This window comes from Larimichthys crocea, chromosome XIII, assembly GCF_000972845.2.
Source record: "Larimichthys crocea isolate SSNF chromosome XIII, L_crocea_2.0, whole genome shotgun sequence".
Classification (NCBI taxonomy): domain Eukaryota; kingdom Metazoa; phylum Chordata; class Actinopteri; family Sciaenidae; genus Larimichthys; species Larimichthys crocea.
Window position 1 is genome coordinate 44,444,566 of NC_040023.1, and position 15,273 is coordinate 44,459,838.

The window sequence follows — 15,273 nt, forward strand, 5'->3', positions numbered from 1 at the left end:
CCCTTCCTTCTTCCTCTGGTCCTCGCAAAAGCTCACCCCCACCCCCACCCTCAACCCCCCACCCCACCGCACCTCACCTCACCCCACGCTCCTTCCATTCCCACAGTGCAACTGACTGGCTGTTTGTGACGCATGCAGCACATCATGGGGGGGGGGGGGGGGGTGAATCCAGGACAGTCATAGCCAGCATGTAAGCTAACAAGCTAGTTTAATGCTGGTTCAGCCACATTTATATAGATCAGCACAGGCATCAGAGACTGTTAGGTGTGTTGATTCACCTGTTTAGTTTGGTATAACATGACTATGTTTGCCTGTTGCATGTCAGAAATGATGTGGACAATATAGAATCAACTGTAACACTGTTAGGTTATGTCTGATCTTACTTAATGGTCCCTCAGCCGACTGATGCTGGGTTCATTTAATCATGTGACCAGGTCAATCTGCAACTCCACTGTACATGAATTTAACTTTAAGGTGTTAAGTACCATGAGGATTAGCATTATTCACCTCTTAAGGTGGAATTCTCATATTTCACATATTCACATATAAGTCTCTTGCAAAACAACACTCACATGCCCAAATGTGCATTGAAAAAGATCTCTTGGCTGCAAGTGTTCCTCCTCTACATAATGGCTGTGTAATATCAGTGTAAGGCCCGATTCACGATATCACGAGTGGGAGCGGCGCATTTTGACTATGGCAGTGCAAACACACTGACTTGTAGTGGAGAAACTTAAGAAGGACAACCTGACATCACAGTGCAGCAGCTAATCAGACCATCAGACCCGTGGACCTCCTCCACAGTCAGTTTAATTGTTTTATAGCTGTTACATACAGCACACATAAACACACCACCAGCAACCCCCCCATAAATCCCCCACCTCACATGCCACAACATAACCCTGCGACAATTCACAGCAACACGCTTTGGTCTGAATATGGCCCAAGTGATTAGGTCAGCAAGTCTTCACATTGTAGCCATAGTTAATATGATGCTTCAGCAGTCTAAAATGACATAACCAGAGGATTCTCATTTGCCTGCTGGAGCTTCATGTGTGAGTGTTGCGTCACATGGGTGGAAGGATTACAGCGACTCTTTCGATGTACATATGGGCATGCAGGCATTAAGATAAACCTGTGAACCTTAACCGATGTTATTGCAGGTGTTGCTTGTCTCCTTCATACACAGCTTCCTTCTGCCAATCCATTATTTCTTTTAATGCTTTGGATCGTACAGTAAACACACTGTGCTGCGTACACAAGCTTATCCATTTCAAATGCCATCCAGCTTGAATGTGCCCATTCGCTTCTTGCTTGGCAAATTTTGGAACAAAGAAATACTCAGAGCGTCTCTCTTCCTGGACTCAGCTCCTTGCTGCTGCCATCTAAACACTTCAGTCCTGCATGAGGCTAATATCTCGCTGTCTCGTGTCGTGTCCAGAGCCAATAGGAAGCATGTCGTCCATGGAGGTGAACGTGGACATGCTGGAGCAGATGGATCTGATGGACATGTCTGACCATGAAGCCCTGGATGTGTTTCTGCACTCAGGGGGGGAGGACAACAGCGCTGTCTCGCCTGTCACGGGTAGGTATCTCACTAAATTCATTCAAACAACAATAATACACACAATCATCATATCAAAGGATTTGCTGAAGAAGAAAATATGTGACTTGGAAGATTGACAAGAACAATGTCAACAACACCATCTGTCCACATCTGCCTGGGAAAATTCTTGTCACAGTGAGGAACCTACAGCGTCTAACTGACAGCTCATCATTGTCTAAAAATAATTTGATGCATGCAAATCTGTGCTGCATTTTATTTGCCTGGAGGCAACTGAGCCAAAGATATGAAGTAACTCCAGCAAAGAGAGCAGATCCCTCCTTTTATTTGCAGTCGTTGTTCAAAGATAGGAAATAAAAAATGAATAATACTAAATAATAGAACTGTTTGGGTTTTATTTGTAAGATAAAAGGGTTCAATTCCCAAATGACTTGTAAAACACTGAAAGGAGGTTGTCACTAGGGTTGCAAAATTCCAGGAATTTTCAAAGTTGGAAACTTTCCATGGGAATTAATGGGAATTTAAGAACAGAAATAAAAAATTGAAGGTTGGCCCTTAACAGTGGACTTAAATATAGTTGTGGAAAATATGTTTAGCATCATCTTGACTAAAACAACTAGATTTCATGCAGGCCCAGTTGAATATCTGCTATTCCTCAGTCACATGCACATAGCACACTGCTTACTGCAGGGCTGTTGAGGCCACGCCCCCTCTACCTGCACAGGTGATTTCAAATAAATCTGCTAAAATGTTTTTTTTGTTTTTTTTATTTTGAAATTGCTTGTTTGTTTAGATTTATGTTTGGATATGATAAAGTTTGTTTAAATTACCCATAATTTACAGTTAATTCCCATAAATTACAATGAATTTCCATAATTCCCATGGAATGTTTCCAGAAAGTTTCCAGAAATGTAAACTTTCCACCCCTTTGCAACCCTAGTGGTCACCAATGGACCTATTATCCACCTCCTTATCCAAACAAAGTCTGAAACTATCTTTCTGACTCCTCTTCTCTCCCAGGTCCAGATGTTGAGTCCTTCACCACAGAGATCAGTCTCCAGGTCCCCACCCAGGCTGAGCTACGCCACAAGCTCTCTTCCCTCTCATCCACCTGCACCGACTCAGCCAGCCAGGACACAGAGGCCGGGGAGGAGGACGACGAGGAAGAGGACGAGGAGAATGAGCAAGGAGGATCTGGGGGAGGAGGAGGAGGAAGGAGGAGAAGACCCCCAGTGGTGGTGACACTGGATGAAGAGGAGGTGCACCCCGACACAGCACTAGTGGACCAAGAGGACCAGAACAGCAAAGACTGTGAGGAGAGCAGACCGAAGGTTTGAGGAGGGATGGACTGGATTTCACCACAAACACACAAATCAAACATAACTATATTGGCTTCCTTCTCAACTCCTTTCATACGGAAGAAAAACATATGAAAGAAACACTGAGGTTGCACTAACTGCCAAATGACCTTGCCTTAAAAGATCACTAACGTGAGCTTTTTCAATTCTAATCGAATCCTGTAAAATAAGTTTGAGTTCCCTTCAGCGTAAATAGCATTGAATGGCTTAACATGCACATAAATAGTTTGACATTATTTAGAGAATGCTCTAATATTTTTGTGTTTGTGCATGTTGAGACCAGAGGAGGCTGAGAAGTGATAGAGAGAAGTATACACTAAAATCATCCACGTGTTTCCTGTTTGTAGTTCTTTGTTTTCATGCTCCATGCTAACACTTAACATTTCAAATGCTGCCAGACTGCAGCTGTTGAGCATTAATAGTTTAGTTTCATAGTTTAAATATGAGTATGAATGTCAAAGACTGTCAGCAGGTCTGTCTTCAAGACGTTTCATTTTTCAAACTTACCGCAGGCCACACAAGTAAAAGAAGTTTTTAATTATTAGAAGAAAATCTTTGGAGTTGTCACCCACTCACCCTTAGTGGCATCCAGCCATGCAGATAGTTTTCATTTTATTTCCCAAAGTTTGGACATATCTGTCATCAGTGCAGCCACCCCAAATGCAACAAAGGTAAAAGGAATGTCATGTTTAATGCTAAAACCATCCAAAAAAAAATGACATTAAAAAAGTTTAACAACGACGTGTCTTTCCAGAAATAACTTCCTGGTCATGCTTAATTCACAGACTTCATTGTCGTATAAAAACCTGTGCTAACATGAATAGATTTCTTCTCTTTTTTTTTTGTAAATTGGGTGAATTGACCTTTAACACAGCAAATACTAAATCATTTGCACAGAGCACTTGACAAATGACCTGCAAGGAGCACATGGATGAATTTTTTTATGACTTAGTGGATAAGCTGAACCCCCAAAGGTTGTTGTATTTCTTTGACTGGTTTATGATCTAGACTGCTATATTTTAAATGTTAACTACCAATTAGATAATACTTTAGTAGCACTGGCTTTGTTAAACATGGTGTAATAACTGGCAGTCACCTGGCAGTAGGTTAGATACCACATAGTACTGTATAGCTGACAGACTGGTGGAGATCAGTGATTTAACACACACACACACACACACACACACACACACACACACACACACACACACACAGAGGAGAGTTACCCATTGCCATTCCTTTGACCAAATAATATGTGGGTGAACTTCTCTTTTTGAACGAGGACCAAATCTCTGTTTGGACTGTGTGCTATGCACTGGACATGACCCAGAAGGTTTAAGTGTATCCAGATTTTTTTGTACAGAAATGTTGACATTTGTGCGATGTGACAGCATTACTCCTTCCTTTCTTTTCCCCTGCCTACAATTTCTGACTTGTTGGTAATAAATGTTTCTCCCCCAGCGTTGTTTAATTTTCATCGAAGCATTTCAGGAGCATGTTAAAGAATGAAATGTGAGCAGGATTTAGAGTCGGAGCATGTTAACAGTCCCTGCGCGCTCACTCATGATTTACAGCCCGGCCTGAGCTCTGTACAAATGGAAAGCTGACACGGTGAGGAATGTACAGATGGACAGAGACTTGTGCAGCAGGGGAAAGGGGCTTTGCAATATGGGGTGTTTTCTCCTGGGGGGGTCAGTATTTTATATGTATATATTCATTATTACAACTACACCTTTAAGTGAAAAATAAGGAGAAGCAATAGTAATGTCATGTAAATAGTAAAAAGCTGGTGTCGACTGGTGTCACTCCAGTGCACTTTAATGTTATGAAGAACTACACGGTCCTCCAACAGTTTGCATATGCAACATGTGAATAGAGTGATAAGCTTATTGTTGAATGAACATAAGAGACAATCCACATGCCTCACTGTAAAAAGTTTGAATGGGAACATTGTTCTACCAAATAAATAGTTTTAATAAAGACTGTTTACAGTGAGGTCTGTGGTCACGCAGATGATTGTGGCCAAAGTAGGCAACTAATCCATCACAAGTTCCCAAAAGAGTCGAAGGTGATGTCTTCAGATTGCTGGTTTTGTCTGACCAACTGCCTTAAACCAGTGACCGAATAGACATCGTATCCCATGATGTCATCCACAGGTTTTATGAAGAACGGTTCTGAAGCTCAGTGTGGTGCTGCTGGCCACCACCGTGATGGCAATTCTGCCTTTTCAGCATCCTGGCTAATCTAAAAATCGGCAAAGATGTGGATCATTGATCCACCTGAGGCGGGTTTAATGATACCTGGACTAATTAAAAATTAAAAATTCACCCTCAGTACAGTTGTCCTGAACGGGGAAATTAGCTATAGAGACCAAAACTGTTTTTTGTACCTGGCTGTAAACATGTTTATTTCTGCTGTGAAGTTGGACACTTTAACATAGAAGGCTGACTTGTACTGTAGCCAGCCTCAAGTGGCTGTTTGAGGAACTGCAGTTTTTGGCACTTCTGCATAGGCTTCACTTCACAGCCACAGAGGTTGCCACTTGCCTAAAATAAATAAAAAATATTCAGTTGATTATGATAGAAGACTAAGAAAACCTCAGAGGCAGTCTTTAAAATGACACATGATTAATCAATTGTCACATTAGCTGCTGATTCATTTTTCTGTTAGTCCAACTTATCATTTCAGTTTTAGGCTTGTTACCACAGAAGTGGAAAAAAGGATAAAATTGCCCTTTTAATGACACCAGACACCACCAGATAAGAACTAAAAATCTAAAGTATGAAATATAAATAAAACTTGTTTTCAGGTCAAACGTCTGCACAAAAAGAGACACAAGCAGGTTGGAAAGAAATGACAGTGAATTGTCGGTAAGTTTTTATTAAACCTTAAGTACAAACTGCAAAAGTAAAAAACTGTCAATATAACCAACATGAGACTCTCTTTCCGAGTGGAGGGAAAGGCCGAGATGCGGCACTAATAAATTAAGTTACCAGAGACCCCACCGTGAGCAAGTAGTTTATACTGTAGAAAATGGAAGAAACGAACAAACAAAAAAGAGAACTGAAAAACAAACAAAAAAATCCCATCAGAATAAAATATATCGTAAGGCCATAAAAACTTGACAACCACTTTTTATTATGTTGAAAACACCCGACTTGGTATTTTATTAAATAGTCCTACAACAGTTCAGTCTTCTGCGAGGGACGACAACCAACAAACTGGATTATAGGATTTTTCCTTGACAGTCACCACTGGCAAGCTCAGTGCAACATGAGTAGCTACTACATTTTTGTTGAATTTTCAGTAATGAAAATGTAAAAACCCATTTTTTTTTTTTGTGAACATATCTTTTTTTTCCCTTTTCTTTAAAAAAGTAAAGCTAAACAAACAAAACTAGGTTGGGGGGCAGTCGTTGGCTACTCGATATCTTCTTTCTGATATAAGCAGCACTTAAAATTTTTATACATGTTTACCAGAGCAACCCTGTAAGCATCAAACTCACATGGATGAAGAAAGGTAAATGTAAGGCTTTTTCTTCATCAAGCATCTCCTCTGGAACTTTTTCTCTCTCTCCTCTATTCCTTCCTTCCTTTCTTTCTTCCTTAACCCCAGAAAAAGGCTCAAGTATTTAAAGAAATTTACAGGATTATGTACAAAAAAAAGTTGATGTTTTGTTTGTGTTGGACTTTTTCCTCTCTAGAAAAAAAAAAAGCACTCATAATATATCTGGAAAAAGGGAAAAAATGCAAAAAGCCAAAAAACAAAACAAAAAGACAATAAAAAAAAACAACCTTGGATTTGATAATTCACATTTTACACTCTTTGACTAGTGGCTCTACTTGAGATAACACATCAGATCAACAGAAGTAAAAAACACAAAATAATAATAATAATAATATAATATAATAATTAATGTTTACTGGTACAGATGAAACAAGAGGACTGGAAGAATGGAATGTTAACACGATTGCACATCTAGAACCAGAAAAGCCTGAAAGCCTTTCTGCCCTGTGGGGTGGGGGGCGCGTGAACTAGCCGATAGTTAGCCGATAGCAGGCGCTGACCCCCCAGATTTAAAATTTTTGTGTTGTTATACAGTAATTATAACCAACAGCACCAATAAAATGGATCTCCTCGCTAAGTTTCAGGCACAGTTTTCACTTGCTAGCGAAGGAGGGATCCCTCCATACTACCAGGAAGTGAGGTGAGCGATGACCTTTCACAGGTCAAGCAGCTGTAGCTCTGCCCCCCCTCTCACATCCACCAACGAACAGAAACATCCACAATGACAAAAAAAAATAAAATACACAGAAGACTTCTCGCCAAAAAAAAAAAAACCTAGCAAAAAACAAAGCTAAAATTCAAAATAGAACTTGAAAAAAACATAGCCAACCAACAAGAAACCAACATCGTCTTTCAAGTTTTTACCTCGCGTCCCCACCCCCCCTTCATTAAAAAAAAAAAAAAAAAAAGACCATCAAGAGAATAAAATCAATAAAAAAAAAAGGACTCCTCTTCCTCAAACCAAGGACAGAGAGAAACTTTGGGTAACTACTTGATGTCATTTTCATTTCAGAACACCGGGGAGAGAAAAAAAAAAAAGGCCGCCTTTTCATTTGTCCCATGTTCACAGCTGAGTGACGCATGATGAGAAGGGATGTGGGGGGTTCAGTCTCAGGGGGCGAGATGGGGGGCAGGAAAGAGTGATGCAAGAAGAAGGTAACAAATGTAACCCATTTCAGTTAAGGGCGGATGGAGGTGTGGAGGTAAAGGGTATAACAGGGCCCATCAAGTCTTCTTGTGAACGTTACACTTAATGCTTGTAATGTTGTAAAGGACGACTTCAGGAGGGAGGGGGGGTGGGGGGATTCTAAAACCATCCAGAATAAAAACAAATTCTTCTTTCACACTAGTGCAAAAAAGACATCTTGTTTTTCTTTTTTCCGTTTCTTTTTTTTCCATCTTTTTTTTTTTTATAAAGAAACAAGCCTGTCATACTAAGGGGGGAGGTGAATATTTTTTGGAGGGGGGACTGAGGTCAGGTGAGAGGGATTTTCAAAGCTCCAAAAACAATCGCTCTTAAATATGGGGTGGTGGAGGAGGGATTGATAGTGACCCTGTTTAATGTAAAACAAAAAAACAGGGGAGTTCAGGGAGGTGGGGGGCAGGATGTGGGCACAGCGCACCGGGCGGTGATGTCAAGGCGTCCCCCTCAGGACACAGCAGCGGCCTTGGGTATGTGGCTGGAGGACAGGCGCGCCAGGGACACCTCCACGGTGGCGCGCTTTCTGGGGCCTCGCTTAGCCGGCGATGCTTTGGCGGGGCTTAAGCCGTGGCAGGGGTCCCCCCCTCCTCCACTGACGACAAGTCCTCCACCTCCACCACCGCCGCCTCCGCCTCCGCCTCCTCCTCCTCCGCCTCCGTTCTTTAATATAGCCCGGCCACACACCTGGTTCACCAAACTGTTGATTTGCTCCTGATTGAAAGTCACAGAAAAAAAAAAACGATTTAAGAAATGTAGATTTTTCATTTTTTCACCTCTTTCATCATTTTGTTCATCTATAACTCCACACACAGCTGAGATTACAGCACTGACAGCACATGATCATTGTTCATGCTGAATTATCGACTTCCCACAGCTGTGGAAACCTAGCTGATGTCTCCCCCGTCTGGACAGACAGAGAACTGCGTCACAGCGGGAACAAAACGCCGGCAGCTCACCTCGTCATATCGGTACATCATCTTAAGGCCTCTGCACGACTTGTGCTTCTCCACATAGCGCAGGGCACACTCCAGGCAGAAGACCACGTTGTCAGTCTCCTGAACCACCTGCACAGACAGAGAGGAGTGTAGACAGCAGACAGTCAGCTCAGACGTCTCTTATTACTGAGATAATGAGAAACCTGATAAATCATTTAGACGTCTTCCACACTAGCTGGCTTATGCCACTGGCAAGTTAGTAAGTTTGCATATATTACAATATAATGGTATTAAGTTCAGTTTGAACGCTGTTCTAAAAGTTGATTAAATTTCATCATCATCTGATATTGAGCAATAAAAAGCAACTAAATGTATATAAAGATGTTTTTTCAGGGCAGAATCCAAAATAAAAATATATAGCTCTTGCAAGATTGATGATTCCATCAATATAAATATTTATTTTCTTTAAGTATGTCCTTGGTTGACAAAATGAGACCATGTTATTTACCCAAAATGTTTTCAAGCCACAGCATTTTAGAAATCCCCCATCTTCTAAGCATTATTCTGACATAATGGTTTTAGGCCTGTGCCCTCTGCTCTCACCATGGACAGGTAGCAGAGATGCTGACAGATCTGACAGCGTCTCTCTGAGGACTCCAGTGCCAGCCATTTCCCGCGGGGCTTCTTGCGACCTTCACCGGGCCCCAGGCCGCCGTCATGGGTGCCGTAGCGGGCAGAGGAGAGCAAACCTGCCTTGTAAAGTTCCTGCCGTTGGCGCATCTCTATGTTCCTGTTGGACAAAGAAAGATGCTCGTTAGGTTGGATGTTTTTTTTTTTTATTGGAAAAAATCCAGAGAGTGGGAGTGAGAGGGGCATCTTACCTGAGGTCTTTGAGTAGGGCGGAGATGGTGGTGAGAAGAAGGCCGTTGTCCCTCTTGGATTCGGCTGTGGCAATCTGGTACAGTAGCTTCTCCATGGAGAAGGGTTTGGCTATACGACGACACTTCAGGTCCTGCACACAAAATCAGATATCATTTAATTAGGACTCTAATTAAACCAGTAACAGACTGCTGTTATTGTGCACCAAAATAAAAAAGTCTTTTGCACTTTTCCGTCAACATCGCTCATTTATTGAAATTTATTTGAGTAAATCAAGTTGACAATGCTAATAATATTCAGATTGCTGTAACCTCTGCACACTCGGATCAGTCAGACCAGTCCTTTGCTGTTTGTCGTTCTCGTATAAAAAAAAAAAAGAGCATTCACCATTTGGAAGAGAATGTTTCAGGCAGTGCAGCACAACACAGTGCGGCGCATGAATGTCATATTACCCTTGAGAGCAATCTTTGCTGTGGCTATGAATACAACGGCATTGCTGAAGGTATACATGCTTCCATCAGCGTAATGCCCATAATGACAGTAAAGAGCATTTTCTTCTCTTCTATTACTGCTATAATGAGGTCCAATGGTCCAAAGGCTTGCTCATGATCACTGGGAAAAAAATCTAAATACACTCCCCAGGGAGGCTTACAGCTGCAATTACTCGGTAAAGTTCAGCACACTGGCTGATTAGAGAATCAAGCTCTAGGTTCTAAGTTCATTTATCCATTTCACTTTCAATCAACTCTCCATAAATCAGAGCTTTAACTGCCAGCGTCCACAGGGGGCCAGTGTTGTGAGACATTAAACACACATCATGTAAAATGTGTAATACACAGGCCAAAAGATTCATCCCAAAGACACCTCAGAGACATTTACAGTTTCTACTTCCTCCCTTATTGAACATTTTGTTTAGCACATATACACTGTTCAGTATCTGCCCAGTCAGATTCATGCTGACCTTTGAGGCCTGGTAACCCAGGTTCATCCAGTGCGGTGTGGCAAAGTGCACCGTCTCTGACACGCTGTAGCCACAGCACACTTTAGAGACAAAGGCACCGGGATAGCAGACCACAAACTGGCCACTCCGCTGGACCGTACGGTAAACCTTGATGCCTTCGCGGCACAGCACCTCTGGAGAGATCTGCAGGATGAAGGAGGGAAAGAACAGTGTTACATTGTTCAAACTGTATTTTTTTTTGTATTGAAGTGAACTGAAAACACCTAATTTGCACTGACCATGATGTTCTTCTCCAACATTTCTAGTCCTGGGGTGCCATTGGCCTGAAGCAGTGTATGGACCACCTTGTCCAGCTTAGCCTTCTCCTCAGCAGGGACAGAATACCTGTGGGAGGATCAAACACACATGCGGACATCAGTCGATTGTACACCTCACTTGGTTCTCATGATCGTGTGCAAATAACTCGGCGCATACTTACCAAATGCAATCAGCACCAGTGTGTAAGTAATCAATATATGGAAGGCGATTTTGGTCTCGAGACCAGCATGAGGTAGAAAAGACCATGCCAATGTTAAGCCAGGGAATGGTCACCCCTGGGGAGAGACACACACACATGAAAGTAGAGGTTAATACAAACTGCAGAGCATGCAGTAACAATGTCACAGGACATGGAGAGATGCAGCTTAAAAGTCATTTATGTGCTATATATATATATATATACACATTTACTACAGTATGGAGCAGCTATATAAGCCTTTTTATGTCCTTACCAGGCACAGCACCCAGATGCCTCAGAATGGATCCAGAGTTATTGGGGAGGACAGTGAGGTTCCATCCATGTCTGAGGAGAAAATAAGAGCAAATGGTCATTTATACGTTTTATACTAAAGAATGCGTACAGAAAATAAGTCAAGGGCACCTCTGTGGTTACTCTGTAGGCGTCTCAGCCTCTGAGTGTGTCTGTGAGCTACTCACTTTGAAAATGGCTCTGATTTTCCTGTGGGGAAACCACTGCCATGTGTACTAGTGTCCACCTTCCCACAATGCACCGCCACGTGGCAGTCTCTCTGCTCCACGATCCTCCAGTACTCTTCCTGCGAGAACACAGAGGAAGCAGAGCCGATCAGTGGAAGAACACACCATCAACAGTTCTGACCTTTCATTTACGTTCAGTTCAAGATGTAAAGCGACAATAACAATAAAGATGTCAGCGTGCTAACCTCGACCTCAGCAGCTCCCGGTTCCTTGTTAAAGCACATGGTCATGGTGTTCCGGGCTATCCTGAAGAAGTTAGTCAAAGACACCGATTTCCCCTGCAACAAAGAGGCGTTCACATGATGAGTCACAGTGTGCTAAAGAGTCCAGATTTACTGCGGGATAAACAAACTACAGGGAATGTGAACCATGACTTGTTTTATCATCACCAAAACACAAAGAAAGAAAATACTGCTGGACGTCGATGACCTGAAAGTGGTGGGAAAGCTTTCCCACCACATGTGCGTAAGTGTCGAAAGCAATATGTTGCAAAGGATTCATGTGCTGCGTGAGCACAGACATGTATCAACTGTATGTGTACATGTACTGTAACGTGCCTCCCTTACAATTCCCCAGAGACATTTTCCCCTGGACTTGATCCTCTCTCCCATAGACACTCCTGCTACAGGGAAAGCTTTGAAGGTTACCATAAATCTGCCCGCCCCGGGCCCGGAGATGCACAGACCCTGCTGAAAAATGACCTTGCGGAATTCTTATCCTCGCTGTGATACTCTGACTTTCCTTTTTTTCCCCCCTCTTCTCAGGTGTCCAGATGTTTTTCAAAAAAAAAGTGACTGACCTCATTCCAGATTCCTATTATTACAATAGCTACAGGGTTGTTAAATAATATAATGTAGTAGTGACCTAGTAAGAACTGATGAGATGTTCTTTAGGCGAGTCGGTAGCGGCACTTATCCGAGCATTTCCTGCTGTAATTAGAGTTAATTATACCATTGACATGCACTTTGTTCTCTTGATAGAAAAAGTGAAATATAACCTCCTCTTGGGGGCCCCACGTGATGAAAAACGCATACAAATCTGGGCTGTGGAGAAAAGTGATGGGTCATATTTAGACAAGGCTGTCCTGTCAGGACGGTGACAGCCATTCACATGTCACAGCGCTGAATTGTACTTCTATAATTCAGAGGTCTACGGACTGTACTGGGTCAAGCCTGCTGACAATATCTCAGTTCTTCAGAGGGAGGTCGTATTGAGGGATTTAGTTACCAAAGGAGCTGGGGGGTGGGGGGACTCAAATGGGATCCACATTTTCGATGGCTGGAGAGTCGAGCAGTTCGAGACAGAGAGGCAACACAACAAACTTATCTTAATTACTGGAATAATCGTTGCTTCACCTCATCAAGCATGACGTGGCATGAAGCTCTTTGTAAATAAACATTGTCTATCAGCAATATTTCACACAGTTTTGTGAAAAAGAAATGAGACGTGTGTGTGTGCACACGCACACACACACCCACAGAACTGCTAGCCTTTGCACTGATTGATTGTGTGTGTTGGGGGGCAGAGGGGCTTGGCAAGAGCACCAGCATGAAAGAGAAAGAGAGGGTCAGCAAGAGGACTGCAGATTTGGGTGAAATGGCTAAGAGCAAGGGCACGAGCTGAAGGAGAGGAACCGTGGGGAGAGGACTGGATTAAAGGAGTGAAGGGAGGAGAGAGCTGGAGGAGGCGGGGTCTGAAGGAGGGGCGGGGACAGGGGGTGAGGGGAAGGGCTGGTTTGGGGGGGGCTGCCTTCTCTCTGACCTACATTTCAGCCAGCCAGAATCAACACAGCTGCCAGCAGGACTGAGGAGGTGGGAATACATCTAATGTGTGTGAGCGCACACACACAAAAGCAGGACTGCTGACCACCTTACCACACACACACACACACAGCTGCACGGAGACGTTCGACAAAACCACAAGACGTGCGAGCTACAAAAGCTGCCGTCGCTCTCACGCCGATAAAAACCAACGCAGCTCCGTGTGCTGCTGCATGTAAACAGGTGTGCAAACCTCTTATGTTTGCCTTTATGAACCACAAACTATGAGAGAGGCAGCAGCACAATAGGTATTCACATCTTTGCAGATCACACCACAGTAGCAATCTCCCTAAGAGAAAAAAAAACAGTCATAGCATGTTGTGACAATTCATAGCACAGCTCAGCTCCTCCTGAAGATAGGATGCATGTTTTCTCGCTGAGATCTGGCACACTGACATAGAAACACTCAAATTTTGGTGGTGGTACTACGACGGGTGTAGGCTGTTTACACGTCACGTGTGACATCAGTCTTGATTGGGATTGTAGTGTGATGGCAGACATCTGGCTGAGCGATAACAAGGCTTTTGAAGACGCTCAGGCGCTGACGGCGAGTTACGAAAGGTCTGGCATTTATCATACGATGGAGACAATGTGTGTATCAGATTTGATTTTAGTGAAGGCATGCCATTAACAGCTTGTTAGATTAAAGGACTGAAACAAACCTGATAATGGACGCCAACGCGCTAATGAACTAAGTATGACAGTTGTCTTTTATTTGTCATAAATATGCTAATATTTTAAATAGTTAGATGACAGAGGCTTCTTTTGTGATGAGTCATGTTTGAACAGACAAAAATCAAAACAAGGGTAACCATGACAACATGGCAACATCCAGAGATGTTTCTATGCAAAAATGACCACCTGTACATGACAGTAGTCGATAACAGTTGTTAACAGCACATAATCACAAAACCTCCTTCACAAACTTCCATGCGTCTTGCCTGTCTGCATCAGCAGTAAACGTCTCCTTCATCCTCACCTTGTTAATACATTTGTGCTGGTCACTGAGGACGCCCCTGTCCTCCTCCTCCTGCGGCTGCTCCTCCCCATGCTGCCTGTCCTCTTTGCCTTGTTTTTCCTGAGCGAAGAGCCTGCGCCGGCCCGCTTTGACCTGAGCCTCCAGCTCCTTCAGACGGTGATACACTCCATTGGTGCGGTGGTGCCCTGTCGCCCCTCCCACTATCCCACCCACTAGCCCGTTCTTGGGCTCGTAGCGCGGCAGCACAAGCGCACTAGGCGCAGAGGAGTCCGAGAGACCCTCCAGAGGTCCCCGGCGCGTCTCCAGGTTCTTTTTCTCCTGCAGCACCTCGGCCAGCAGTCGGATGCGCTCCTCTGCGCTGAGCGAGTCATAGGAGAGGATGTACTGGAGGTAAGCCTCCTGCAGCTTGGCCAGCCGGTCCTGCGCTGACTTAGGGATGCGCAGAAGATCGGCCAGCTTGGTCCACTTCTTCAGGTCCATCACCTGCTGCATGCCACCCATGTCATTGATGAGCTGGAAAAAACGTGACAGGTCCACTTCACAGCCACCTGTGTGGAGCAGAAGCACACAGAGAAGGTTAACTTGCTTAGCATGGTGAAATTTACACAGTTTAGACAGCTCTGACAGGACTTATAGGCTACGTTAAAACCAATCAAAGGTGAAATTATTGTTCATCATCTTCAATACAGAAGTGTTGGCCTGCCCAGCAATGCTGCGTACATGAAGAAGTTGTCCATTTTCACTTGTCTAAGCTAAAAAAAAAAAGTAAATCAAATGAAGACGACTGCCATCTTGGAGCATCTGCTCCTTTGGCTAAACATGCTATTTCATCCAGGCCAGTTCATTTGATTTCAAACGGCCAATTGAGCCATCACCTTTTAAAGTGATACCATGGTTCTGCCAAACGGACACAAATTCTGCTAATCTACAACTGATCTGCTGGGCACAGTAAAGGAAGTCATTTGGAACCAGGG

General features: G+C 43.4%; 2 protein-coding genes across 4 annotated transcripts in view; one reads left to right on the forward strand and one right to left on the reverse strand.

Moving 5' to 3' along the window:
• The window catches only part of dtnbp1b (dystrobrevin binding protein 1b), a 29,977-nt gene extending 25,594 nt beyond the window's left edge, over nt 1-4,383 (forward strand). For 2 of the 3 annotated variants that reach the window (XM_010734995.3, XM_010734994.3), the window contains exons 3-4: nt 1,442-1,585; nt 2,585-4,383. In XM_010734995.3, the coding sequence (XP_010733297.1) occupies nt 1,442-1,585; nt 2,585-2,901 (461 nt within the window). In that variant the 3' untranslated portion in view covers nt 2,902-4,383. The remainder of the gene's footprint in view (nt 1-1,441; nt 1,586-2,584) is intronic. The other variant, XM_019268406.2, reaches the window with a different exon arrangement.
• Nucleotides 4,384-5,776: 1,393 nt separating this feature from the next.
• Nucleotides 5,777-15,273, reverse strand: part of jarid2b (jumonji and AT-rich interaction domain containing 2b) — a 103,847-nt gene continuing 94,350 nt past the window's right edge. The window contains exons 8-18 of the mRNA XM_019263299.2: nt 14,300-14,847; nt 11,686-11,778; nt 11,441-11,559; nt 11,236-11,306; nt 10,944-11,058; nt 10,744-10,849; nt 10,466-10,648; nt 9,507-9,637; nt 9,229-9,415; nt 8,647-8,754; nt 5,777-8,401 (exon numbers count right to left, since the gene is read on the reverse strand). Of these exons, the coding sequence (XP_019118844.2) occupies nt 8,138-8,401; nt 8,647-8,754; nt 9,229-9,415; nt 9,507-9,637; nt 10,466-10,648; nt 10,744-10,849; nt 10,944-11,058; nt 11,236-11,306; nt 11,441-11,559; nt 11,686-11,778; nt 14,300-14,847 (1,925 nt within the window). The 3' untranslated portion in view covers nt 5,777-8,137. The remainder of the gene's footprint in view (nt 8,402-8,646; nt 8,755-9,228; nt 9,416-9,506; nt 9,638-10,465; nt 10,649-10,743; nt 10,850-10,943; nt 11,059-11,235; nt 11,307-11,440; nt 11,560-11,685; nt 11,779-14,299; nt 14,848-15,273) is intronic.